At 45.9% G+C, this 24,697-nt stretch overlaps 1 protein-coding gene across 1 annotated transcript in view; it reads right to left on the bottom strand.

Annotated features, from left to right (window-relative positions):
* Positions 1-20,556, bottom strand: part of GABRG3 (gamma-aminobutyric acid type A receptor subunit gamma3) — a 549,662-nt gene extending 529,106 nt beyond the window's left edge. Inside the window, exons 1-2 of the mRNA XM_075916414.1 lie at positions 20,504-20,556; positions 16,099-16,247 (exon numbers count right to left, since the gene is read on the bottom strand). Coding sequence (XP_075772529.1) covers positions 16,099-16,247; positions 20,504-20,556 — 202 coding nt within the window. The remainder of the gene's footprint in view (positions 1-16,098; positions 16,248-20,503) is intronic.
* Between the last annotated feature and the right edge of the window lie 4,141 nt (positions 20,557-24,697).

Below are 24,697 nucleotides of genomic sequence, written 5' to 3' on the forward strand. Positions count from 1 at the left end.
CTCCGCCGCTTTGCTCCCGTCTCCCTGGTCTGCTGGCTCTGCCAGCAGACCAGGGAGACGGGGAGCAGCTTTTCTCGCCCGGGAGAAGGCAGGCGGCGGGACCAGGCGTCCCGCTGCTCTAGTTCTCCGGGGTGAGAAATCCCCATTCATAACTGCAGATCCGACATAAGTCGGATCCGCATAACTCGGGGACTGCCTGTACTTAATGTATTATATTTAAGAAATTCTCTGTTCAAAATGAATTTATATAGAGTGTGCCACCTTTCTCTGCCCTAGTTGTACAATGGTTACAGAAGGTCTGTGGCTGTTTCTTTGCCAAGAAAAGCCTGCCTGAGAAGGGAACAATATCCTACAAGAGCTTATCTTTGCTCTAGGAAGAGTAAGCAGAGACAAAGGAAAATGCTTTTGGGGGGAAAAGGTTACTTTAGCGTGGTGCGTGCATGCCACCACCACATACCACACATTGTCTGATTTTAACCAAACTTCCCAGGAAATACTCAACACTGAGATTAAGATGTAAAGCTTTTAGGGGCACTGGTTTTTTTTTCCAGGAAGCAATGTAAGGGGGAGTAAAAATCAGCTATATAATGGAAAATTATTACCTTCAGCCTTAACCATAGACTAACTATACCTACTGAGTATGAGTTTGGCTGACATTAAATACCTGCCAAGCTTCCATAGCCATACAGGTTCTTAAGAGCATAAGGAAAATAATGATTTACACTTTGAACACATACAACACTTTTCACCAGATAGTCATCACCTACAGAGAGAAAGCTCTGAGTAACCCAATCTGATTCTGGGTTAAGTATTATTTACATTAATGTTCACATAGCAAGACCTACTCTGATATTTCTTTTATTTGCTTGTTTGTTTTTTTGTTTAAGAAGTTGCATTAGTAGGAATCACCTCTGAGTGGAAGCACAGCTCAAACTAATAAACCTTTATGGGCATGTCTATGCTTACCAGAAGACTGACGCTCTGGAGATTGATCTTCTAGCATTCGATTTAGTGGATCTTGTATAGACCTGTAAATCAAACACTGAGGGCAGCCCCTGCCAGTGTCTGGTACTCCTCCTTCTGGGAGGAATAAGGGAAGATGACGGGAATGTTTGCTCCCGTCAGCGTCCTGCTGTGTGGACACCACCATGGCTTGGCTTAAGGTAAGCCAACTCTAGATATGCATTTTACATAGCTGGAGTTGCATACCTTAAGCAGACCCTCTAGTCCAGTATAGTCCAGGCCTATCAGATCATTGTATGTGAACCCAACATTCTTATTCATTCTACAGTAAACTTCTGATAATCCGGCACCTTTATGACCCAGGGGTGCTGGATTATCAGATATGCCAGACTATTGGAAGGGGGGGCTATGAGGGGTCTAGGGTGGGGGGAGGGGAGTCGACGGGGAACTGCACAGCGTGGGAGAGGGCGGCGCTGTGGGACCAACCCAGCAGCACCCCAGCTGCTCTGCCCCCGGCTTCCCCAAGTCAGCCGGTGCTGAAACTGACCAGCAGCTGACTTGGGGAAGCCGGGGGCAGAGCAGCTCCAATTGTCCAGCTGGCCGGAGCACTTCCGGGTTCCAGTTGGTGCCGGGCTATCAGGACTGCCAGATCACTGGATGCTGGACAATTGGAGTTTTACTGTATAATGCTACAAGCATCTCATGCCAGGTAAACATATCTTACATTCACCAAACAGCTGCATTCCAGAACCTTGTCCTAAATGGTAACACACCCTGCCTCAGGAACACTCCTAAAAGGGCTGGTACATATTGTAATATACAGTACCATTGAAAACCAGATCCTCTTCTGGTGTAAATTGACATAGCCCCACCAACTGCCTGAGTTTTACTTTTCACGGATTTCTACTAAAAGACAAAAGCCCTTTGTTTGTTTTGCAGGCTCTAGTAGAGCTACACTGATTTATGCCACATTCAGATTTTACACAATGTGTTTTGTGTTAATCTAATTCTGTCAGATCATACACGTTTATATAAAATGCTGTCAGCACATTTTCCTGATGCTCCAAAACAGCAATATAACACCTTTTCCAGTCATCAATATCTTCAGTAAACAATACAAATACCCAATATGTAGCCATCAGCAGTTATTTATGCAATGCTCAATTTATTAACTTTACATTTACAAAACTAGACTTGCTGACATCTAGTTGGTTTTGAAGCAACATATTCACTGAAACAAAGCAAGAGTGGATTATACTGAATTTACCAATATAATTTGAGTGCTGCTTCAAACATGCTTTGCGTAGATAATTATTTCCCAGGTTAGCCTTTTCAGAGAATTTCCATAGCAAAATATAGCTGCTGTTGTGCACATTGGCGGGGGGGATGGGGGGGACGGAGGTACCATTATTGGTAAAGGATTCCAAGCAGCAGCGCTTCCACAATGGATGACTGGGAAATCCATTTTTTCTCCCCACTCCTTGCTAGACTGTGGGATAGAAGTTCTGTCCCACACTCTGGTAACCTTTCCAGACATGCCAATGGATGTGAATTATCCATGGAACACAAATGGCACTTAAGTATTCTTTCCATTCATTCTCACTTGCTCCGTAAATGGCTTCCACAAGCTATATATTCCCACCCCTTTGCAGGAGAGAAGACAATTTTTTCTTCCCTTTTCCTTCCCTCACCCTACTCAAAGGATTCATTTTCCAAGAGGTAATGATGATATCTGGCTTAGGCATTGTCCTATCTTTCTCCACTACTTATCTTAGATTTTGAGCTGTTTGAGAAAGGAACCATCTGTGTTTGTGCAGTGCCTAACACAATGGGAGCTGGGGATTATAAGAGCTACTGTAACATATATATTAAAAATCCATTTTAAATCCCTCTCTTCTTCCCACTAGAAGTTTCCCCTTGATCTCTGAGACTCTGGCAGACCAGGTGTCAAGGCTCCAGACCCCATTGCACACTGAAAGCCACAGATGGAAGCCAGCCTGGCTCACCTGTGTTAAAATAGATATAAAATTGATAGACATAAGTTTTGTGTTTACACCTTATGACTGGTTTGTAGGATGCTTCATGCATTAGGCTTACTTACCTGTACATTATGTCATAGAGGGATAGCAAATGTTTTATTTGTAAACCTCTAACTGTGTAACCCACCAAACAGGAAAAAAACATGAATTAAATTAAAAAGTAATTGGAAACAAAAGAACTATTATGGACAGAGACCTTGTTGATTATATTCCTCACTTTCCCTAGGAAGCAGAGACCTGCATATGAACTCATCCCCTTAGCTCTGAGGTGAAGTGAATAAAAATCCCTGGCAAGAAGAAACTTGGTTTCTTAGACTATACAGGGGCAAGAATCATTAAGCATAAGCAAAAGACCCTTAGTTGTTTTACAGGGATAGCCACAGGCATTGTCTTTGGTTTGAGATCTGAGTACAACTGACCTGGTGCAAATGACTGGAGCGTTGAGGCTGAGTATAAACTGAATATTGATGTGATCTTTTTTTCATATAAATGACCATCTATCACAAACTCAAGCCTGCTTGTGTGGCAAGATAGACAGGAAAGCCCAAGGGGACTGCCTATGACTCCACAGTAAGACTGGTTTAGTGCTTTGAGTATTTGCATTTATGACTGGGTTGGTGAAATCGAATTGTAAAACATATAACCACGGTAAGGTTGTTGCCCTGCTTCTTAGTAGTCTACCCTGGGATTGGCACTCCAGATAATGTGACAAAGGCATCTCTAGTATGTATATGCTTGCTTTTCTGAGAAGTATAACTAGGAGGAAGTGAGAGGACTGGGGTGTATATATGATCCTGAATTGACAACTCACATCTCCTTGCTCCCTAGCCGGGGAAACCTCAATGCTGTCAGTCTTTGTCATAGCAGGCCCCAGGAGAAGATGAACACTGGTGAGTAATAATTTTATCTGCTCTGACAGATATGGCAAAGCTGTCTCTCCAATATAATCTAGAAAATATTTTGATCTGTGATGCAGTCAGCATCTCCCTACCATTATGTCTGAGACAGAATAGCTGGAGATGATTTAAGGAAATAGGTGTGGCAATCAGCAGCTGACAGAAATAGAGGCAAAGCACACAGAAGCAGCAGTCCATAGTGCACTTCAGGGTTCATTTCTGGTTGGCACTCCAGGAAAGTGGATAGGGCTGAGGAAAGACTTCAATATAGCTTCAGCAGTAACTATTATAATTTGGGTAGTGCTTAAAATGCAGTTCTACTATAAAAAAGTGACTGACAAAGTGCTATCTTCTCAGATAACAGAGTTTCTCTCTGTGTGGCCTCAGAATCTGCTTATTTGGGTTACAACCGGAAGTTTTTAGATGCCTTTTTTTCTCCTGTAAAACTTTCTGAAGCCAACACAGCAAAGAGTGACAGAGATGGATTGGACTTCTCCCTGCACATCAGGAACAGAATACCTCACTATACTTGTGCAAACACGCTAAAGGCAAATGGGAGTTGCACAGTTGGCTAAGGGGCAAATTTGACCTGCAGAGCCTTTCTCCATAGATATGAAAAGGTAAGAGGAAGGAAAGAATGCAGTTTTATTATTAATCCAGGTTGAGTTTGTGGGATTGGCAGAAGAAGCCAACACAGTTTTACTTTAAAAGGGAGCATATTTGTTTGGACTCATGGGTACCCTAGGGATGGTAACCAGAAGCTATGAAGGCTTAAACATATAAAAGAGAGTGGAGGAGGCAGCCAAAGTGCCAGTGCAAAGAAGATGGAAACCTGGGTATGGATGGATTGAAGTAGTGGGTCTTTTAAAAATCCACACAAACATAAGGCCTTGAAAGATCAAGAGCCTGCCCTCATAGAACTGCTTGTGTAGCTCTGTCAGTACCAATGCTGGCATAATTGTGGCAAGACTCAAATTTGTTTATTAATAAGACAGTCTCCATGTCTGAAACAGCCCTCATGAAGTATACTTGTAAAATCATTCTTGTTTGGTCTCAGCTAACATGGATTCATGAATGCATTGCCTTGAAATCCATGACTTGCCCATGAGGCATTTTTTAATTAAAGTCAGACAGCTTTAAAAGCCAGTGCTTGTGAAAGAGAGCAATACTAAAACAAGGTGATGACTATCTCATGTACACAAGGCCACCTTTGTCTGTGGCAAGAATGGCTCCCTTTTAAATCCTGGGCCAAGTGCTAGAAAACATGAAAAACTCGCCCCTGTGCAGGGTGGCTATGAGCCATGGGAATCTCTAGCTATTAGCTTTAGAGGCAATCCACAAAGGCACGGAAGTCCCATTTTTATGTATCACTGATGCTATGTGTACACTGGGAAGGTCTGGTGACAAAAGCACTGTCAACATGCAAAAGTTATCAAAAGTGAAAAATGGTCAAATCAGTTTTTCTGCTTCCCATTGTCAATATTTCATGGCCACATTGCCAGTACTCGGACAGACAAGAGTAAAGCAATGTGGGTAAGCATCCCACAGCGCAGTGTTGTGGGAAGGCAGACCTGATCCCTGCACTTCTTGGGATTTCTTCTGAGCTCTAAGAGCTCTCCGTGCTGAGGAATGTCAAAGCAACACAGCAGGCTCTCCAGTCCTCCCTCTTTAGCAGCAGTTCTGCTGTCACTAGAAAGACCGCACCTGGCAACAGAAGAATTCCAATGATTTGTTCTTTGCTCCCCAAAAAGAGCAGCTCACTGAGCTGTCAGATTCTTCCCATAGCTTTGGAGGGGGACGGGTGCATGCTTGCAAGACAGCATAGACCACAAAACACTGAGCACAGTCATCAGGGAGGACATTGTGGAACACTGGCAGAAGCCAGTGTTCTTGACAAAACAAACAGAGTCCACACTGACTCTTTATCGATGATAAAAAGAGGGAAAAAGATAAGTTTTTCTTGGGACTAAAATTTTTTTGATGCCAAAACTGGGTGTTTTTCCCAACAAAAAGTGCACTGTAATATGTATGCTTTCACTGTTTTGTCAACAAAGGGCCGTTTTTGGCAACAAAATGTGCCAGTGTACACAAGACCTGAGATTAGCTTCATTTTGCTGCTGTCAAACCCTGTAGGCACCAAAAGGCCTTGTCTACACTGGCACATTTTTTCACCAATAATTGCACTTTGTTGACAGCTATTCTCATAGCTGGAGTCGCATAACTTCTATTGACTTTCTCCAGTAATGTAGACTTGGCCTAAATTGAGTATATGAGCATTACAGAGCTCATAATGCTATTAAATAATTTCTTTCTGACCTGATACAGATGGTGATATAAGCATTGAAGGAGATTGCATTGTCATAGAAACCCAGAATGGCAAGTAGCACTATAGTCATACTGCAGTTTTAGAAATCAATGGGCGGCAAAGGTCTCTGAAGAGAGGAAACAGCTCTCATAACAAGGGGCTCAATTTGCTTTTATAAGTCTCGAGACTGAATGTGTCAGAGTCCTTCCTGTGGACCAATGATAAACACAAACTGAGAGCACACTATTGTCAAATGTAATGGGACACCTCCTCATCTGACTTATTGTTGTCATTTTGGAAATGTGATACTCCTGTCCTACCCACTTTTCTCACTTCTGGATGCTCTCTTTCCTATCTCCTTTTCTGCTTGCTCCTGTCCCCATCACACCATTCTCTATCCCTTCTCTTTCTTGCTACATCCACAGTTTCTCTTTTTTTGTTCTTAGCTTTTGTATTTTGTCCTTTCCTCTCTTTAATGCCCCCTCTTATTTCTTATTCTCATCCTATCTTTGTTCCTCACTCTCTCCTACCCACAGACTTTCTATGATGGGAGTACACTGCATGCCCCGCTACATAATGACCCAGCCCTACTACACACATGAAACCTCTCCCTTATTTTACTTTCGCCAGCCATAAAAGAACCCTACAGGACATTCTCCTTTAGGTATAAAATTACTACAGAGAACACAGTAACTCTTCCTGTAGGTGTCACAAATTATACTTCTGAAGCAATGAAGTCTTCTCTGGTCTCTGCATGTGTGTCCAAAAGAAACTGTTGCATGTAAAAATGAGATCTAAATGATATAATGCAGTGAGCGGTACTTTTCCAGATGCTTCTAAAATTGAAAATCAGCCATGAACTAAATTGGACATAAGCTGGCTGGGAAGTGAAGTGATACATAAATGAACTAATCTAAAAGAGCATACATTTTGTCACTTGCTATTGAATTTCCTTGGTGTTTAAAAAATTGTTAGCTATATTAATAGGTAAATTAGTATTCTTCTATCTAAAAACCTCAATAGGAATAACAAAATGTAACCATTAATGGGGAATAAGTCAGACCTGGGCTTCCTGGAGTTCAGGCTGCATTAATGTAAACCTCATTCAGTGGCCCATTGTGTTGTCAGTTATTTACTTGTCATTGGATAAATATGAAGTTAGCTCTTTGGTCCAGTGTTTGTACTCAAGCTAAATGTCAGAGCTTAATCCTGTGTGTTGGGGAAATCCTGTTTCTTTGGTAACGTCTGATCTTACTCCACAGCCAGATATGTAGTTGGGCTAGAAACACAAAGAGGATTTAAGTTTTTACTTCTCAAGCCAAGTCTACACTGGCAAGTTACAGTGCAGTAATTCAGCTCCCAACACTGTAATTCCTGAGGTGTTCACATTGGCAAGACACTTAATGCACACTAACTCTGCAGTTGCTGTGCTCTATGTAAACCACCTTGATAAGAAGTGTGGAGCTTTCTGTGCTCTGGATACAGCACTGGGGGGACAGAGTGGACACATGAATTGTTTGCTGTGTTCTGACTGCCCTCCGAAAATGGCCCATAATTCCCCAAGTCCTGTCTGCTCTTTGTTTGTGGAACTTGTCTGTTTGCCCCGCAGGCATGTGCACATCCCCTTTCAGAGCTCCATTTCTGATAACCTGCATGCTGTAGAGAGCAAATCAGTCAGATGAATGCTCATGTTGTTGAACACAGAGGCAGGCATTTGTGTGTATATGTGTGTGTGAGTGTGTGTGTGAGAGAAATTGCCATGCAAAGAGCCAGGAAGGGAGCAGGGAGGCTAAGATGTCATGGTTTCTCCCTTCCCTCCCTCAAGATGGGTTGTTTCCTGCTGCTACCTGAACATACAAGACAGCATGCTGACATCCCCTAAAACACAGTATCCCCTCCTGCCCTTCATACACATACATTCACTCCCTGTCACATTCTACCCCCAGTGCTCTCTGTGGCATTACAAGAGTTGCTAATATGCACGCACTCCACCATCACAAGGAGCACAGTGTGGACACACGACAGTGATTTTCTTGAAGCACACTATGAACTGTGCTGTAACTACCAGTGCTTTACGTTTGCCAGGGTTGACATGGCATCAGTGTTTCAGTGCCTGAGTCCTAGATGTCCTTATGCCCAGTGGAATTTTCAGCCCTGTGTTAGATATCTAGGCTCCCTATGCATTGTATGAGGAGAGTTAGATGCCAAGAAAGGATGTCAGAAAGCTGAGCAGGAAACCAAGTAATCTAGCCAGGAATGAAATGCTAAGGATGGGGTAGTGTTTAGGGACCGCATCTACCAAGGGACTTAGGGAACTAATCAGTTGGCAGAAAAACATCCCTGTCTTTGACCAGGATTCACAGGTGTGAACCTTCTCCTGGAGTTAGGTTCCAGAGCCAACTCAGTCCTTTCTGGTCAAGAAAAAGCCAGCCCTCCCTCCTCCCCCGCCCTCCACACACAAACACACTATAACCAATAGCTCCTGTCAAGGCTCTTCCTTACTCTGACACTCTGAGGGTATGTCTACACTACAGAGTTAGTTCAAACTAACTTAGTTCGAATTAACTAATTCGGACTAACGCGTCTAGAACTAAAAACTAGTTCGAATTAGCGTTTTGCTAATTCGAACTAGCATGTCCACATTGAGTGGACTCTGAACAGGGCTTAAGGCTGGCCGGAAGCAGTGCCGGCAGGGCATCAGAGGAGGACTTAGAGCGTGGAGATGCTGTCTCAGGCTAGCTGAGGGCTGCGCTTAAAGGGACCTGACCCCCACCCCGGACAGACAGTTCTCAGGGGTGCCCCGCTTGAAAACCAGTCCTGGCTTGGAGTGCCCGGAGTGCCCACACTGGGCACATCACACCACTCGGCCATCAGCCCGGCTGCACTTGCCGCAGGCTGCCATCTGGGGAGAGGGGGCAATTGGGGGGCTGCAGGAGAGCTTCCACCCCCCAGAAACCCGCAGAGCCAGCCCAGTCCTCCCCATCGGGGGCTCGTACCCCATTCCTCCCTCACCTCCTTCCACTTACCCTTCCCTAGCCCCCCTACCTGATGTACAAAATAAAGATAATGTTTCTTCCAACACTGACTCTGTCTTTATTGAACAAAACTGGGGGAGACTGGGAAAAGGAGGTGAGAGAGGGGAAGAGAAAGGCTGGGAGAGGGGAGGGCAACTAACATGATCAGGGGTTGGGAACAGGTCCCAGATGAAGAGAGACTACAGAGACTGGGACTGTTCAGCTTAGAAAAGAGGAGATGGAGGGGGGACAGGATAGAGGTCTCTAAAAGCAAGGGTTGGGTGGAGAGGGTGCATACAGAAAAGTTTTTCATTAGTTCCCATAAAGAAGGACTAGAGGACACCAAAGGAAAGGAATGGGTAGCAGGCTTGAAACTAGTAAGAGAAAGTTGTTGTTCTTGACAAAGCAAATAGTTAACCTGTGGAACTCCTTGCTGCAGGAGGCTGTGAAGGCTACAACTAGAACAGAGTTTAAAGGGAAGTGAGATCAAGTCATGGAGGTTGGGTCCATGGAGTGCTATTAGCCAGGGGGTAGGAGTGGTGTCCCTGCCCAAAGTTTGTTTAAGGCTGGAGAGGGATGGCACAAGACAAATGGCTTGGTCACTGTCTTCGGTCCATCCCCTCCAGGGTCCCTAGGGTTGGCCGCTGTCGGCAGACAGGCTACTGGGCTAGATGGACCTTTTGTCTGACCCTGGACGGCCATTGTAAGCTCAGGGCTCAGGGTCGGGGGTCTCAGTGGACCACCTTGATTTTCATGTACACCTGCTCCTGGGTGGCCAGGCTGGCAGCTCTCCTGCCCTAGACGGCCACTTTCCTGTGCCTAGTGCAGAGATCGTGGACGAGGTCCACGATGTCCACACTAGCCCCGGAAGGTGCCTGCCTCTTGCGGTCCAGGGCAAGCTCCCGGGAACCGCCAGCCTGGTCCCGGGAAGAGGGGGTGGGCTGGGGGACATCGGGTGGGTGGCTCTGTGCCGTGCCAGGTGCAGGGTCTGCTGGCTGGGTGCTGGCAGGCTTGCACCTGGCACGGGCACCGTAGCCAGCCCGTGCCCCTTTAAGGGGTCCGGGGCCGGGAGGGGGGCATAGAGTTTCCCTGGTGTTGGCCAGAGTGGCCACCAGGGAAAGCTGGGGAGGGCTAGCCTCCCACTAGTTCGAATTAAGGGGCTACACACCCCTTAATTCGAACTAGTAAGTTCGAACTAGGCTTAATCCTCGTAAAATGAGGTTTTCCTATTTCGAACTAAGCGCTCCGCTAGTTCGATTCAAATTCGAACTAGCGGAGCGCTAGTGTAGCGGCTATGAATGTTAGTTCGAACTGACGTCCGTTAGTTCGAACTAACATTGTAGTGTAGACATACCCTGAGTGCAGAAGGTGGGGGCCTGGAAAAGACCTTAAAATACCTTGCCTCTATACGCTTCTGCTTAAAGTTCCCCAAAATCACAGATTCCCTGGCTTTGGAAGATAGGTTGCCACCACCAAGTGAACCAAAAACCCATGTCTTCTTGAACCAAGGAAGGAAGCACTTGGGAGGTATCCCCAAGCTCTGTTACTACAAAAGAGCTTGAAAAAAAAAGAAAAAAACAAACTGCGATCTCTGATAGCTGATCTCTCAGTCTTTGAAATGCATACAAGACCTCCTATTACCTTCAAGGACATAAGAATCAAATCATCACCTTAAAAAAAGATGCTTTTACTAACAAAACAAAAAGATACACTTGATAAAGTATACTTAGTTGCTAGGTGTTAGAGTAAATGAGAAAAGAATGGACTATATCACAGAGAAATGACATCTCTGGGATACAGCTTAAAATACAGTGTACGGGAGGTGGATTTAGCACCGAGAAGTTTAACCAAACAACAAAACAAAGAAAATCTGATCACATTTAAATAGACATTTCCCTATCTACTTACAATCTGTGTTTAAAGGCCTAGTCCATTTCCATGCCCAGTATTCTTTGTAGGCATGGTAGTTCTGTCTGGTTCAATTCTAATTCAAATTTCAACACCTTTTCCCATTGGTTTCCTGGTTCCCTGCCAACACCCCCTTTAGTCACTGACTGCTGGCCAGCCCTCTTCCAATCCATCACAGCTCTGTAGTAAGGCATTCACCTGGGAAGTCTGTAAGTCAAGGTAACATCCTTGAATTAATTAATAGTGAGAGTGGAACAGCTTCAGCAGGAAAGAGAGAGCACTCTGCCTGACTAGATGCGACAACTTGGAAGGTAGGAGACCAGGATTTGTATCCCTGATCCAAAACAATTTGCTGACTTCTGTGAATTCCCTTTTTAAAAGCCCAACTGTCCCCCACATATGAACTATTCTGCCAAGCTTGGGACTGTGAATTCCACAAGGCAACAGCACACCTATGGGTGAAGTACTGTAGTGCCTAAGTCCCTTTGTGAATCTGGCCATTATGGCTTGATGCAAAGCTCACAGAAATAAATGAGGCATTCCTTTGACTTCAGTGGAATTTGGAGCAGGCCTTTGATGTCTGGTTGTGGGAGAAGCAGCAGAGCACAGTAGAGGAGTTTTCCAGGTAAGAGCCAATGCACCAGCTTCTGGACTTTGGTGCAATTTGCAACAATAGCTTGCCCCAGAGCTGGTATCATTAGTCCAGTGACTATGACTGATAGTAAAGGTGTGGCCCAGATGCTAAACACTTCTATGAATCCTCTAGTACAAGCTGTTAATTTGAGACACTTTTTTTTCCCAGAATACAATAACTTTTCTATGACATAATGGGAAGTGTCCAATACAACAGTTAAAACCCAAATCTTTGGAAGCACTGAAGGTGGATTTGGAAAGATAGTGATTTTTCCAATACTTGCCAACAGTGTGAGCCTCCTGTGCTTTCAGATTCCCTTCAGGACACTTAATAAGTGTGCTATTCCTGGCTGAGATGCACTGTGACTGTTTGAGTATTAAAACACTTGAAGTATGTCATGTGGGCACTCAGGGTGTGCCTAGACTACATGGCTCCGTCGACGGAGCCATGTAGATAAGTTTACTAGACATAGCAAAATGAAGTGACGATTTAAATAATCACCGCTTCATTGACATCAAAATGGCCACCACGCTGTGCTGATCAGCTGACTGCCGGTACAGCGCGGTAGTCTAGATGGGGATCAGCCAACCCCAGAACCCTTTGTCATCAGATCCTTTATGCCTTTATGTCTAGTAAACTCATCTACATGGCTCCGTTGACGGAGCCATGTAGTCTAGACACACCCTCAGAGACCATGGGCAGAAGCAGTGTGAGGTCTGGGAGGGAGTTTGGGTGAAAGATGGAGATGCAATCTGGGACAGGGGATGGAGGTGCAAGAGGGGGTGTTGGAATTTTGGCTGCGGCCTAGGGCAGGAAGAGGTTATGACATATGATTGGAGTGCAGGATCTGGAAGGGAGTATGGGTGCAGGAAAAGGGGAAAGAGGGTTTGGGGAGAAAGTGCCTGGGGTGCCAGAAGCAGGTTCTGTTCAGGAGACTTACCTAGGAGACTTCCAGCCAACAGCCCAGCAGGTTTCTCAGGCAAGCTCCCTGCCTGCCTCACTCTGCACTGGCTGTAGGGGTCATGTGGGTCTGTTAATAGCTATGAGCCTGAAGGGAGGGGGGCTGCTTCATACTGTGTCTGTTCTTCAAGCAGGAAGCTGCCATTGGCCTGAAAATTAGCCAATGGGATTATGCTGAGGGCGAGGGCAGCATGTAAAGCCTCTCCACCCCTCCCCCTGGGCTCACAGCTGTTCAAAGACAAACAGGGCTCCTCAGTATATTTTCTGAGCAGCGTGAGGGAGGAGGGGCAAGCAGGGAGCCAGATCCAGCAGGCTTGCAAGTCATATTTTTCCCAGCCCTGACCTAAACAGACCTCTGAAGACATAGTCTGACTTTCAAAAGTGTTGCAACCCTCAGCTGCTCTCATTAACTTCCCTGGGAGCTGCTGGGTGCTTAGCACTTTTGAGAATCAGTCCACCTGTTTAAGAGCCTAATTTTAAGCCTCCATTATCAAAAACCTTGGACTCGTAAAAAAACTAGAAAAACCAAATGCAGAGCAAAAGTTGCATAGATTGGTGAATAGCTGCTGCTCCATTAAAAACAGGAAATGTTGAACAAATGGAAAGCCCTGATGAGTAGGGCCGGATTAAGGCATGGACTAGCCGGGCAGCTGCCCAGGGCGCCAACCTATGGGGGGCGTGTGATGGCAGCTGTAAGGGGCTCAGCGCCCCTTATAACTGCCATTACACGCCTCCCATCCGGCTCCCAGATCGCAGGCTGCAGCAGCTCTCAGTGGTCACCCTGCAGCAGCCATCCGGGGTGGGGGCAGCGTTAACCCCCGCAGCACTGGCCAGCAGCGCCCTTCCCCCCGGAGCCGCTGGGCCCTGCACAGCCAGGCTCGGCCCACCCTGGGTGGCCCCGGGCTAGCCGGTCTGGGCTGGGTTGGGTACATGTGTCCTGTCGCCGCCAGCTCCACGCGCCCTCCCCCACGCGCCAGTGTGGGAGTGGGGCTGCGCATGCGCCCTCCCCAACCCAGGGCGTAATTCAACTGTGTGCCCGCGGTGCTGGAATGGTTCGGTCTGGCCCTGCTAATGAGTAGTCTGTTGGACCTCAGTACAAGATTTAACTCTGTGTCTATCAGCAGTTGAACTTCTGCCTGGTTACGAAACATTGTTTTCAACTCAGTGGTATAGTTGGTATCTTACGTACCGCAATTTTTTTCTTAGTATTCCAAACTGTGATTTCTCTTTTATGCCCCATGATGTCTAATGTATTTCCCCCCAAGATACCATTTTGATACAGATGCCTCAGTTAAGGTAGGAAGATTAATATACAACATTTATCTATCTCAAGTGATATGTTTACATCTCTGGAAGCTCGTGAGAGAAAATTTAGGTTAGTTCTTTTCCTTAGCTCTCACGCTTTGGAAATTAGGAGCATTGAACTCTCTAGCTCAATAAAGCCACTCGTTACTGTGCTCCGTGGGAGAGGAAGGGGTGATATTGCAGTCCTGGCAGGGGATGCATGAGGTTTGGGATTAATATCTGATCTTCCCTGGGGCTTCTTGTTTGACCTTGGGCAAGCGCCACAAGTCTTCACCTATAAAATGGCAATATTATTTCCCTCCACCACAGCGGTGTTGTGATAAGTTAATTAATGACTGGGGAACACTTACTTGCAGGACTGAAATTATGGTAATCCTATACATAAACTCAACCAACAGATTCCAGAACTGTAAATGCTTTATCCTGTGCTCAGTAATGTAACTGCTTTATCGAAAACAAGATTTGTGACTGTTTGGAGGGAGAGATAATGGGAATTATTTTGGCACTAAATGACCTTTCCAATGTTGTAGAAAATATACGACCACTACTAATCTTATAGAACTCATTCCTGGATTCTGAATTATTAGCTCGCCCCCAGAAGCATCCCATAATTTATCCTGTTCAAGTCTGTGTCAGAGAGAGATGATTTATCTCCAAAGTTGCTGATCTGAGGACAGGTTGTACAGAGCAAACTGAAATATCAGTCCCTAGCATTTCTTGTAGATGTTACTGCTAGCTGGAAACCTTGTTCTCACTGCAGCTCAGAAGAACATGACTCCATCAGGTATCAAAGATTTGCTGAAACTTGTCTAGTAAATTAGGGAGATGGAAAGATTAACTGTTGCTGTACAGCAAAAGCACAAACTTCTATCAGTTGTGCTCCTTGCCAGCATGATGAAAATGTAACTGTACTTACTAATTAAAGAGTCCTATGTAGAGATGTTTTATCAGCATAGGATAGATTTATTAACATTGTACTACTGCCTAGCTGTTTAGCATTTGTTATAACAATAGGCAGCTCCTACTCATCTCTAAACTGTCCAGAAGGGAGGACTTTTAGAGGGCAGATTAAATATGCTTGGTGTCACCATATTTCTGTTCTGTTTGTACTCTGGGCTAGGGATTATCTCCCTGATCTCTCTGTAAAACTCTATCAGTAGCAGAGCATGCACAGTTGGACATCTTAAGGTTAATTCCCTCACCCTTTTTGTTCCTCTGCCTATACATAAGGTGAGGGAAATGAAAAAGAGAAACTGACTCTTTATTTCCCTCTCTCAAAGGTTATGACCAAAGGAATGATAAAATGGGAGATAGAACTATACATCTTGTGTTATGGAAGAAAAGATCCTGCTCATTGACAAATGAGTGAAAATAGTTGATTAAAGAAAGGTATCTGTTGGGTTTTTTCGAATCCAATTCCTATAATAGATCCATATTGCCACTAGACTCCCACATTCCATCTGATCACCCTGGAGACATTTCTTCTAGCTTCTGATTGGAAAATTTAGGAAACTCCCCACAAGCTGCCTTTCCTCTTCACAGAGGTAAATCCAGCCCCCTCCTTCTCATCTGCAGGAGGCCCTTCACAAGGGAACTTATGTAGTTTTACGGCACAGTTGGAAGGGGGCCAGATATGAGTCCACTAGGTTTCTCTTGCTGTTTTTGATAGTTTTGTGGACTGTCGTTTTAATCATTTGTCAGGATGCCAGAGAGCTTTTTTGTCTTGTGTGATCGAATGGAAATAAATATATCCCTGATTCTGCCAATGACCAGTTATAATCCTGGACAAACATTTTAATATTGCTGTCCACCAAACTGTCCTGTTGTAAAACACATCTGATCAAGCTGAGCTTCCTACTGTGAGAATTAGTATTTGTAAACAGCTATAAAATGCAAGGATGAATGGTCTATACTAGAACCAAGCCTGAACCAAATGCCTGAACATTGCTGAACGTGGTCAGAGTTTGGATCTAAATCTTAACTTTGCAAATCAAGAACACTATTAATAGAAACACAAAATATTTCAGGCTGGATACCTTTGTATATTTTCTACAGAAAGAAAATGAGGACTCACTTCCTATGTCTGGCCGAAGCTTTTTGTCATAGTCTCTCAGCAACTTGTTTAATATAAGAGTCGCATCTGTGTCTTGTGTTTTTGGAGCTAATACCCATTTCTGGTTGCCTGTTACATCTTCATATTCATCCTCTTCAACCTTTCTGGAACTGCAATACAAAAAAATCAAATGTTATGTTACATAAATTTATATTGACTCATCTCAACAAGTAGTTCAAAGAGTTTGAGTTCTTTATTCTGTTTCATCTAATTTTAGAAATATTTTTATTAAAAGATGTATTTATTGCCAGACGTAAGAGTCTGTGTAGGGGGCACTAATTGGAAATAATTATATAATCCATCCCACTCCACTGGTTATCACTGGAACTTCTGTGGATTAATACAGGTAGCAGACTAGATAACTTTAAAAAAAATAAAAATAAAAGTAACCTATTAACTGACAGCTAACTGGCTACCTGGTAACAGAATTCTGTGGTAGGTGAACATCCTGCAGTATTATACTGATTCCTTCAACACAACTGATTCATCTCGTGCACAGCAGGCTAATAAGAATATTAAAAATTCAGCTCTTTTAATACTTCCTGATCATTTCATCCTATTAATAAATGATATTGAATTTCAGAACTTAATGTGGTACAAGGGTTAGAATTAAGAACATGCTTCTTGAATGTAATACAGATTTTCTCAAGTACAAAAATGCCTTGTGTAAATCTGAATCTCACAATCTAAGCCATTCTGTTTTTATAGTTCTGCACTCTGGGCATTTCAGGAGCTAAGGTTCCTCTTTCCACAAGAGGTAGATTATCTTTGTTACGTGAGTAAGGCATTAAAATAAGTTGACAACTAATAATTGTCCAGAAACTTCACCTAGTGCCACAGGTGCAGGAGCTAGAGGTGGGAGGATGGGGGGCAGTGACATCTCCTGGACTGAACTGGTTTCCTTTATATACAGGGTTTAAAGGTTGGTTCAGTGGAAGTCAGCACCCCCCAGTATAAAAAATATTCCAGCATCCCTGACTAGCACAACATACAGTGTTTTTACACATGGGAATTATTTGCATCTGTCCTACCAGTTGCTTTCTGAGTACAATGCCAAATGTTGACTTCACTCTCTAAGTCTTTTATGGTTTGAGTTTCTATATTTTAGAGACCATATTTAATTTATTCACCACATTTGAGACTCCCTGGGACAGAGATTTGCATTTATGCAGCTGGAAGAATATCTCAATGGTCTCCATTGTCTTCTACATTACATACTGCCATTCCAATTTGATGTAATTTTACACCACTTTGGAAAGTGTGAAGGACTACACAAGGTGCAAAGCAATGGAGAATCAGATGCATAAGGCACAGCTATACTAGAGATTTGCCCAGATTAGAACTAAAGGTATTTATACAGCTGCATCAGTCATGCTCCCAATGTAGACAAGGCCTATAGACTCTTAAACTTGTCTTCTCCCCTGCCCATTCAATACTAATGTATTGACCTTCTGGGCATATTGCAAGTCTTAACTTTTTACTCAAGCTTTTTATGAAAGGATGAGCTGAGTTAGACCTACAAGTTATTTTCACTTCTTCTTTGATAGATTCAGGAGTATTTTAGGAGTGGTGTGTATATTGGATTATTATTTTTATATGGTTTAAATGTCTAGACTGTTCAGATTGCCTGTGATAGGCACTATGTATACTTAAAGGAACATCTACAATTATCATAGTGAATAAAAGATGTATATCCTTCAAAGAATATACCATATGTAAAAGACTTGCAGGGAGAAGGGGAGTTGTTTTCCTGCTCACAAGTCTACATAGAATTATTTCTAAATGGAGCCACTGGGAGTTCTATATGTGGAAGACTTGTAGGATGAAGCTAAAATAGGAGGACACATTTTTAATGGTGAAACTTTTTTTTCCTGGCACATGAGTTATATCTTTCAGTTCCTTTTTTTTTTCATCACTCAGTCTAAGATTTTTTTTCTATGAAACCCCTGATACATTACATATATTTGGCTTAACATTTTTCAGAATCATTCTGAAACATACTATTTTTATACATATTTCTTGTGTCCAACAATTAATGATCTGCATTGAAAACTAGGTATTTTCAAGGGGGGAAATTCTGTCCTGAGCTGTACCCTTGCAACTCCACAGAAGAAATCAGGCTGTATGAGTGTAAATGAGGGCTATGTTCCCATTTAAGATTATAGCTTCCTTAAAAATAATAATCAACAATAATCTAACACTTGCTAATCCTTTAAATCTTCTTGCTCCAGTAGATTGTTTCCCAGAAAGTGACATTCTGGAGGTTTGTGTTTTCATCTAGATGTTCGATTGCAACATGGGGGTTGAGAGAGGTAACTAAAATATTCAGAATAATTCATGCTAACTGCAGTGTTGTGCATTATGTAAATCTTTACAAGCACTTTTATTGCCTTCATTTATGTGCTTCTAAACCAACAGGCATCTGCTAAACATGTAGGATGCATTGCCCTAACAAAATTGCTTAGTTCCCCACTCCCAAGGAGCCACAATCATATTCCAAGACTTTTCAATAGTCACAGAGAAAGAGAGACTGATTTCTAGATACAATGGAAAGCCGAGCTGTCACCCCTTCAAGTTCCTACAACATGAGGATTTTTTTCTGTAAGAGGAAAAGTTGGAAAACAAAAGAACGGGGGACCTCTCCCCAAAAAAACACATTTGAAATGCTGTAGGAAGATTTAACTGGTAAAAGTTGTCTGCAGCCTCAGTTTCTAGAGCTTGCCATCTGCTCTGAAGAGCTGACATTAATAAACAATGAGGTAACCATGGGCTGCGGGAAGAGGGAATAGGGAGGGGGAAATTGCCTCTGTGGGGAATGAGTGGCAGATAGTGAGAGGTGAGCTCAGAGGGGGTTTGAGAAGCCGCGCCACCCTCGCTGTTCGGTTTATAAAAAAACAGTCTGATAATCTTCCCTATTCGGGAATTCAGTATTCCAGCGTGGAAAATGACTATGCACTAGATTGTGTGGGAGACACAGCAAGTTAACTCCAAACGTGTCTGCGTCTTTCAGCGTGCTGTGCTAAAGGGAGATGCCTCTGGCAGTTTGCCCAGCCAGCGGTCCATGGGAGACGCAATGGTCTTACCGAAACTTAGCCAGTGACTTTTTCAGTTGAAACGGAAAGTATTTGCTGCGCAGCTTGCGCTACAGCTCTGCGGTGTCAATGGGAGGGGGTTAACCCCAGCTCACTTCATTAGAGCTTCCTGGAGAGTCATTGCATGGCCCCCTTTTTCCTCTTTAATACTCTAGATTCGTTTTAAAAGATCACCCCCAAGAGGGAGTTCCCGTCTCTCAGGGCTTGATCCTCGGAGTGGCTGAGTGCCCGGAACTTCCTTTGAAGAGCCTGATTCTGCAAAACCTGCTCACCTGAGTAACTCTTCCTGGAGTTCTCCAATGCATCTCATTGGCACTCAGGCGAGCAAGGGGCTGTTCCTCGGAGGCAGGGCCGGCTGGGGTTGAGCCCCCAACAGACGGGACTGGGGCTTATTCACAAACGGCACAGTCGTGCCGAGATGACATTTGCAGAGCGATGGCTCCGCAGTGGATTGTGCTGTGATCGCTAAGGTGCTCTGCTAGCCCTGTAGCACTGTGATCGAAGGAGCCCCGCACCCCGGATAACCTCAGGCAAGAAATGCAGCCAAGCCACATGGCTTTGATCTTGCCAAAGCAACCAGCCTCGCCAGACACTGAGAGGACCCGTTCGCACCCGCTGCAGTGACAGAACTGGAGAAGCTGGCACGAGCCTTTCGGGGGCTTGGTTGTTGAGCTTGTCTGATTGACCCTCCCCTAGGCAGCCTCCCCTGCCTCCAGCCACAGCGTCCTGTCGCTCCCTCTCCTGCAGCAGGGTACTTCGGAGACTCCTGCCCCCCTTCCCCCCGCGCCGATTCAGTGCTAGTCTTGCCCCAGTCTCACACCGCCCGGCCAGAAAAGCCCCGCGCCGTGGCTGTCAAGTGGGTCCAGCTGCAGCGAGGACGCAGCTGGCAAGGCGAGGTCAGGGCTCGCTTCATTCCACGCCAAGCGAAGTAAGGGGAAAACTTTTTTGCGGAGCCCGGTGAAGCGGAGAGATTTGATCCAGCTCCCTGGCAGAAGCGCCTCAGTCCCCCGAGCCTTGCCTGGCAACTCGGGACTCGCACACAAACCCGCCCAAGTGTAAGGACTAACGCGGGCTGGGGGGGGGGGTTGATCCTCACTAGCTGATCTGCTTACAGCGCAGGGCGGGCCGATACAAATATTGCCGAGCATGAGGGGGGCGAAAGGCAGGGGGCAAGTCGCCTCCCGGGGCTCCCGGATTAAATGTTTCCCCAACTCTGGGCCGCTATTCCGGCCTGAGCGACAGACCCTGCCAGGGGCGCCCCGGCGCAGACTTACCAGGCTTGAAACACGGCCAGGAGCAGGACAAGCACCAGCACCTTAGCTGACATGATCCGAGCAGGGAGCAGGTGCAGCCGGGTGGGTCAAGGCTGCCGGCCGCTCCCGCGCCAAAGGGCTGAGGCTGGGCTCGTCTCCGGCTCCGCTTGGATGCCCGGCGCGAGCCCCTTCGCAGGCTCCCGAGCCCCCAGCCAAGCCCCCCCAGGCCGCGCGCCGCGGGCTGGCAGGGGCTGCGGAGCTCGCGCCCTGCCCCTCGCCGGCAGGCAAAGGGCTGCAGCAAGGAAGCGGCGGCCCCTCCTGCTTCGCCGAGTTGTCTGAGCCAAGCACCTTCAGCCGGGAGAGCCAGCAGACCAGGCAGCACCACAGCGGCAGCAGAGCGGGTGGGGGGGGGGGGAGGGCCAGCCCCCCCAGCGGATGCCCCCGGACCCTGCCCCGCGGCCAGGCGCTGGAGCCGAAGGCGGGGGGGGCTGCGCGAGCGGGCTCAGAGCACCTGGGTCCCTCTCCCCGTCCAACAGGTCCCGGGCTCGTCCGAGAGGCGCGGAGGCGGCGAGAGAGCCCCTCCCCCGCGAGGGGCCACACGGGGGAGCGGGAGCGGGAACTCCCGCCCCGGCGCTGTCAAATGCCAGTCCGCAGCGGGGCCGGGTTCTCCGCCAGAGCCCCCGCTGGGCTGCAGGTGCCGGGCGGGGCGCGTCCCCCCGGGCGGGAGCCCATTCTCTCCCGTTCGCTCCTGGCGAGGAGGAGCCGCGCTCTGACAATGGCTGAGGCCAGCCCAGCCCGGCGCGCCCGGCGCTGCGAGTTTCCTGGCGCGCGCGGGTAGGTCTCAGCACTTGCAACCATTAGAAGGAGGCTAGCGACGAGCGCGAGGAGGGGAGGTTCAGACCCCTTCCCTCCCCTCCAGCACATCTGGAGGTGGAGGCGGGAGGGCGCGGTTAAGCCTGAATCTGCGCTTCTTTTGGAGACAACTCCGGGAAAGGGGCCAAGAAAGCTCCCCTCTGTCTGGCAATGCAGACACCCCCCGTCCAATCCGCGCCTGGTAACCCTAGTTCCAAACGGGATGGCTGGGTGATTCCTGAGAACCGTGAAATGAGATTATTGATCTAGACTCTAAATTGATCTAGATGCTGGGGGAGGGAGGAGTAGTACAACAGGTGTGCAGAGAACGTCCAGAGTCTCTAGCATGCCCACAGGGGGTACGTCTACATAATGCATTCTCCACCCCAGGAAATAAGGACCGACGAGCAAGTTTGTCCCAAGCCAATCAGCATAATAGTATGCGGGATGACCAGTACGCTATGTGCCATCCCACCGCGATTAAAAATATCGTAGAGGAAATATTGTTAGTAATTTATTTACTATTTCAGGTCTGTGTGTGCCTTTCTCCATCAAACGAAGGATACTCACTTTCTTGGAAACAAAAAGGGGTGTCAGAATCGTTTATTTATATTACATCAATTGAGAAACAAGAGAGCCTGGCAAAATACAGTATGTGTTCATTTTGGTGGGAAAGTAAAGCTTACAGTTATCATTTCTTCCCTTTACCCCCAGGGCTATAAAGTGATCATAAACATTTCATGCAGCAAAAAAGAGTTGTACAATAAAATCTAATCTTGTGCTCAGGATAACTTGTATGTGAAGTCTAAAAATAGTTATTTACAGAGATAACTAGAAGGATTTGTGTTCCCGATGTTATTTATTACTGGAGTGGTACAGCTTAGAGGAAATCCACTATGATCCGGCATTTAACTTCCAATGATGCGCATTTCCTGGAACCTATAGTTGCATTTGACACTTTATTCATTAGTTCTTGTGTGTTGACTTTATCTAATTGCACTGAATGTAAATGATTATCCGTCACCTGTTATAAAACGTGTATCTCTCTCATATCGCCAGCAGGGGAGTCCAGAACAACTATGGAGGTTGTTCTTTGAAACAAGACGGAGCAGAAGTTCAAAGGACAGCTTTATTTTCATTTTCAGTGCTCTAAAATTCACCGTGCTGTCTATGTCATGAAGTGGAGCTTTGAAATGTTTCTTTAGAAGAAAAGAGCTCTTTTGCGCTGCTTTGATATGCGCATTTGAAAGGTTATCTGCAATTATCAGGATTTCTTTCGGATAAATGACAGACAGTATTTCAAGTGTCTAAAACAGACTGAGGTCGAGTTATAAACACATGTAATTGAAGGAATTTCTTTAGTAACTTTGCCTAATTTATTATTCCCAACGATTGATATCTTAGGTCTCAGGGCAAGGTGGATCGTCCTCCAACAAAGTGGCATATTATATGTATTATATATGCATCTCTCTTCCCTATTGGAAAGTGTATTACCCTAAATTTAAAATGTATCTTAAACTCCCACCTTAAAGTTCCTGGCGATTTGAGAGAGGCGAGCGGGTTTGCTACGGCTATACAAACACCAGCCGCACTTTAGCTTTGAGGACGTAAGGCAATTACAGCGCAGCAGACACATTGCTGAGGAAAAATCTGCACCGAAGCTGGATACAACACTGTCCGCGAGTCTTCTCAGCGGTGGAGTCGGGAGAAAAGTTGGCGTGAGACCGTGCTAGTCTGGTGCCCCTTCTGGAACACACGTTGTGTGTGGAAGCCCGTCAGGGGATTTCCAGCTGTGTTGCGGGTGGCGAGTGTGTGTTGGCAAACACATGAGCATCCTCTCTGCTCGCAGCTGTCGAGTCCAAGCGCCTTCCCCAAATTCAGCACCAGAGGCTTGGACAGTTCCCGGGGCCGTAGCGTTTCCTCGGCTGCCTTCCTATAGCTTTGTCCCAGTCCCCAGGCGGCTGGTTAATCTTACAACTACATTTATACCCGGGGGAGCAGGAGGCGATCGGTGTTGGCAAGTCACACAATGCACCAGCCTTCCACTTCCAACAAGTGTCGAGGAGTTTGTGCTCTGGAGCAGCTGAACCGAAAGATAGACTGATATTCACCCCACCCCGGGAAATGTGTCCTAGAGCTGAATGGCTCTCTCCTCTTCCCAGGCAAGAGTGTAGCCCACCGCTGCTTCTCCTTCTTCCGATGACAAGGAGAAGCTGCTATTTTTTGCACGATTCTTCCTTGGCTGCAGGAGCCTCTTGCGGCTGAGATGAGAAATACTTCTTAGCAAACACTTGGGAGAGGGGCTTTGCACGTTCCTTTTCGGATCCCGAGATAACAGAATCCCCCAGCTGCTGTCTGGAAGGCTGCGGCAAGTGCTCACCAGGAAGGAGGGGAGGGGGAGTGTGTACAGACAGTTTTTAAATTGGGAGTTTTGGTAAGGAATCCTGCCGTCAATTGGTGTGCAGACTGTCACAAGCCGAATGAAGACGAGTCCCCAGCTATTAAGGGATCATCTAGTCCGCAGGAGGTCAGCACTAGAAAAACCTGTAATCAAACAAAACGTGGTTTCTTGGCCCATAATGCAAGCATGTGTCAACGGCCCACTTCATCTTGAGTGGCCCTTGTATTTAGTGTGAGAAGTTAGCACAACTTCTATTTGTGCCGCCTTGTATTTCACTGTGACACGCCTAGTTGTCTTTCTCAGGCCTGAAGAAGAAAACGGGAAAAACTCTTTCTCACTAGCAGAGGTTGTCCCCATAAAAGATATTACCTCTCCCTCCCTGTTCCCCCATCTCTGTAATGTCCTGGAGATTTGTACAGCCGGGCATCACCACCAAACAATGTTGAAAGTAGCTCCTCTCTTTTCCTGCCAGTACAGCTTTCATCTTATAGAGGAACTCCTCTGGTGTCATATGCCTCTTATAGAAAAGAGTGTAGTGCTAGTTTCAGGGTGCAGTTTGTTTCTATAACCAGCTGCTGCTTTGATTCACTCCCATCACTCCATCAGAATCAATCCAGGTAGTACCACCTAATGCTGGAGTTAAACAGTCCCTTACTTCCCTCCCCATCCTTTACACTGCACAAGCCAGCTATCCCTGCCCACCCTCCCCATCCCCATTCTATTGTCTCTTCCATCCACTTCTCATGCTGTCCCAAATGCAATTCTAAAGTCCTTGATGGAGAGACCCATCTTCAGTCATAAGTACCCTTAAAAGTTTTGTGGGCATAGCTATGGTGGTTCTGGGTGTGATTTTTATCAACCTAGCTATGCCAGCCAAAGCTCTGATATAAAAGCATAAAAGCACTTTTGCCAGTATATCATGTTTTGTTCCCTGAGCTAGAATAAGGCAAAAAGCACTTTTA

The sequence above is a fragment of the Pelodiscus sinensis genome, chromosome 1 (assembly GCF_049634645.1).
Source record: "Pelodiscus sinensis isolate JC-2024 chromosome 1, ASM4963464v1, whole genome shotgun sequence".
NCBI classification, from domain to species: domain Eukaryota; kingdom Metazoa; phylum Chordata; order Testudines; family Trionychidae; genus Pelodiscus; species Pelodiscus sinensis.